The sequence below is a fragment of the Elephantulus edwardii genome, unplaced genomic scaffold (genome assembly GCF_000299155.1).
Source record: "Elephantulus edwardii isolate Elephantulus edwardi_28Jun2011 unplaced genomic scaffold, EleEdw1.0 scaffold00178, whole genome shotgun sequence".
Classification (NCBI taxonomy): domain Eukaryota; kingdom Metazoa; phylum Chordata; class Mammalia; order Macroscelidea; family Macroscelididae; genus Elephantulus; species Elephantulus edwardii.
Genome location: NW_006399928.1, coordinates 2,302,926 through 2,306,569, shown reverse-complemented (window position 1 = coordinate 2,306,569; position 3,644 = coordinate 2,302,926). Strand labels below are relative to the sequence as shown.

The 3,644-nt window shown below is 41.7% G+C and overlaps 1 protein-coding gene across 1 annotated transcript in view; it reads right to left on the bottom strand.

Annotated features, from left to right (window-relative positions):
• Nucleotides 1-2,942: 2,942 nt before the first annotated feature.
• LOC102866943 (S100P-binding protein-like) overlaps nt 2,943-3,644 on the bottom strand; it is a 4,324-nt gene continuing 3,622 nt past the window's right edge. Inside the window, exon 2 of the mRNA XM_006896001.1 lies at nt 2,943-3,638. Within this exon, the coding sequence (XP_006896063.1) occupies nt 2,943-3,638 (696 nt within the window). The remainder of the gene's footprint in view (nt 3,639-3,644) is intronic.

Below are 3,644 nucleotides of genomic sequence, written 5' to 3'. Positions count from 1 at the left end.
GGAGTCTAGAGTGAAGGGTGCATAGTGGAGTGTCCTTGGGGGGAGGGATTGTAAAATAATGAAAGAATTTGTCTTTTACTTTTCCAAGAGGGTAGTGTACTAGGGAGGAGGGTTGGGAGGGGAGAAAAGTGCAACAATAAATGAATGGAAATGCAAAGTCTCTGTAAATGTTTACGGAAATTAATAATAAATTTAAAAGAAAAGAAAAGAAAAAATATTTAAAAAAGGACCAAATTCAAGCCATGAGCTGCAATGTTTAAGGACGCTGTGGACAGAATATTGAATGATCCAGGAAGCATTAAAAGAAGATGGAAGGAGTATACAGAGTCACTGTACCAAAAAGAATTGGCTGACAGAAGAATTTAAAGAAACAACATATGATCAAGAGGCAATCATAATGAAGAAAAAGGTTCAAGCTGCTCTGAAGGACTTGGCAAAAGAAAATAGAGCCCCAGGAATTGATGGGATATCAATGGACATGTTTCAACAAACAGATACTGGCCTGGATGTGCTCACTAGGTTGTGCCAAGAAATCTGGAGGACTGCTACCTGGTCAACTGGAAGAGATCCATATTTATTCCCATTCCAAAAAAAGGTGACCTGACAGAGTGTGGAAATTATTGAACAATATCACTAATATTACACACTAGCAAAATCCTGCTAAAGATTATCCAGAAACGACTGGAACAGTACATTGACAAAGAACTACCAAAAATAAAAGCCGAGTTTAGAAGAGGTCCTGGTATTAGAGACATTATCTCCAACGTCAGATGGATCTTGGCACAAAGCAAAGAGTACCAGAGAAATGTCTATCTGTGTTTCATTGACTATGCAAAGGCATTTGACTGTGTGGATCACAACAAATTGTGGATAACCTTGAGGAAAAGAGGCTTATACAATTGCTATACTTGGACCAGGAAGCAGTCCTCAGAACAGAGCAAGGAAATACTGTACGGTTTAAAATCAGGAAAGAAATGTGTCAAGGATTCATCCTGTCTCCATACCTTTTAAATCTATATGCAGAACAGATTATTTGGGAAGCAGGAATTTATGAGAAGGAATGTGGCATTAGGATTGGAAGACTCATCAACAACCTATGTTAAGCAGATGACACAACCTCACTTGCTGAAACCGAAGAGGACCTAAAGGGCTTGCTGCAGAAGGTCAAAGACTGTAGTCTACAATGTGGATTGAAGCTCAACATCAAGAAGACAAAGATTCTCACCATTGGGTCAATTGGCAGTACCATGATGGATGGAGAAGAGATTAAAGTTGTTAAAAATTACAGCTTACTCAGCTCCACAATCAACACTCTTGGTACCAGCAGCCAGGAAATCAAAAGACTAATTACATTTGGAAAATTCGCTGTCAAGGACCTCTCCAGAGTACTGAAAAGCAATGATGTCAGTCTAAAAATTAAAGTATGCCTAATCCAGGCCATTGGAAGCAGGAGCGGCATCCACTTCCGAAATGGCTTGCCTCCGGAAACTATGTACAATCAGTGCTCAGGCTGTTCGTTCATAGGGTCGCTATGAGTCTTCTACGACTCGACAGCATTAAACAACAATAACAATGACGATGACCAAGAGAGAGCTATGTTGGCCTAGTGGAAGGGAAGCTGTGCTACCAAGCCGAAGGTGGGTGATTTTCATCTGTGGCCCTCGGCCAGGTTCAAATTGTCTTCCTGTCAAACATTCTTCTAGGTGGTATAGCACTGGTCTGTGTGTTGCTGTACAGAGGTAACTCGTGGTTGCTGTGATGCTGAAGACTGGGACAGTGATGTGCCAGTCGTGGTAACGGGTACCCATGGTGGACAGTGTTGGCTGGAGCTTCCCTACTAAATCAAGCCTGGAAGTAGGAGCAGCATCCACTTCCGAAATGGCTTGCCTCCGGAAACACTATGTACGAACAGTGCTCAGGCTGTTCGTTCATAGGGTCACTATGAGTCGTCTATGACTCGACGGCATTAAACAACAACAACAACAACAATCCAGGCTATGGTCTTTGCAATTACTTGTTAGGCACGAGAAAGCTGGAGAATGACTAAGGATGACAGAAGAAGAATGGATGCCTTAGGTGCTGGAGAAGAGTCTTGAACATACCATGGACCGCCAAGAAAACAAATAGATTTGTCCTAGAGAGGGTAAAATCAAGTTTCTCCTTGGAGGCTAGGATTTTGAAGCTCCCTCTCATATATGTTGGAGACATGGACAGGAGAGACTGGTCCTTGGAGAAGGACATCATACTTGGAAGAGTGGAGGGACAGTGCAAGAGAGGAAGACCACGGATGAGATGTATTGATACAGTAACTGGGGCAATGAGGGTTAGTGTGTCAGAATCAGTGAGACTGGCTCAGGATAGAACAAGCTTCAGAGCTCCTGTACGTGGGGTCACTATGGGTTGCAGGTGACTCGACAGCACATAACAACAAACAATAAACAACAACATTTGATGCATAGATGGTGACCAATGTTATGTCTTCTTGACCTATTGTGCCTTTAATCATTATATAGTGTCCTTCCTTATCTTTTATCGTGGTCTTCATCCTGAAGTCTATTTTATCAGTGGTTGGTATTACTACACCTCTTTTTTATGGATGTCATCTGTCTGGTTTATTTTTCTTCCAGCCTTTGCTTTTCAGTCTATGTTTCTTCATTTCTTAAATTTGTTAACATATTGATGTACTTTGGTTTTTTAATCTGTTCTGCTACTCTTTTCCTCTTAATTGTTGCATTTAATCTATTCAAATTATGTGTGACTACTGATAGGACAGGTTTTTTTGTTTTGTTTTTTTTTAAAATAAAAATTTTGTGTAAAATATAATTCAAAATCTGCAAAGCATAAAATAGCAAAATGAAATGAGATACTGCTCTGGAAAGACCCTGGGTAGGGACTTTCACTGCTAATGGGATGAGACCAACAGGGTAAACTAGGGTGTAGGGTTAACGTGGGAGATGCTGGAACTGATGGTGACTTCCCATGTTTCTGTCAACCCACTGAGTCAGACTGTATCTTGGCCGCAGAGATGTATGTCGGAACTGTGCGTAGTTCCGCCTGGTGAGGTCTGAAGGATGCTGCCATGAGTTCTGCACATGATGTACTTGGTCCATCAAGGCATACAGCTCCCCCAAGGCACCTTGGTTAGAATCCACAGGGTCTTCTATATAAGCAATAACATTCCTGAGATAAATTTGCTTCTGTTGCTCTAGCTCGGACTGTGAAAACGTTGGAACGTTAGTCCTTGATTTGTTTTGCAGAACAGGAATGACTTTTCCTAGTCTTCTTTCTTGGACTTCGATCTTCCCAGAATCCTTGTTAGGAACATCCTCTTTGCTGGAAACAACAGGAAATTTCATTTCACTACTTGATTTATGCAATCCACCGTTTGTCCAGGATGACTCTGCACTAGGATTCTCTGAATGGTCCAAGACCTTCTCAACATGCCCAATGTTATCTTTAAGCAATCTATCTCCCCTAGAAAAGGGTTCATTTGGTAGGTCATCATCCTTCAATAGCTCCTGAATCTCTTCCTCCGTGCAACTGAAATGGCCATCATCTTCCTCTCCATCAGATAGTTCCAGCAACGAGTCATCCAATTCATCCTCATCTAAGGAGCCCCAAGAAAAGGTACCAGAAGGCTGTTC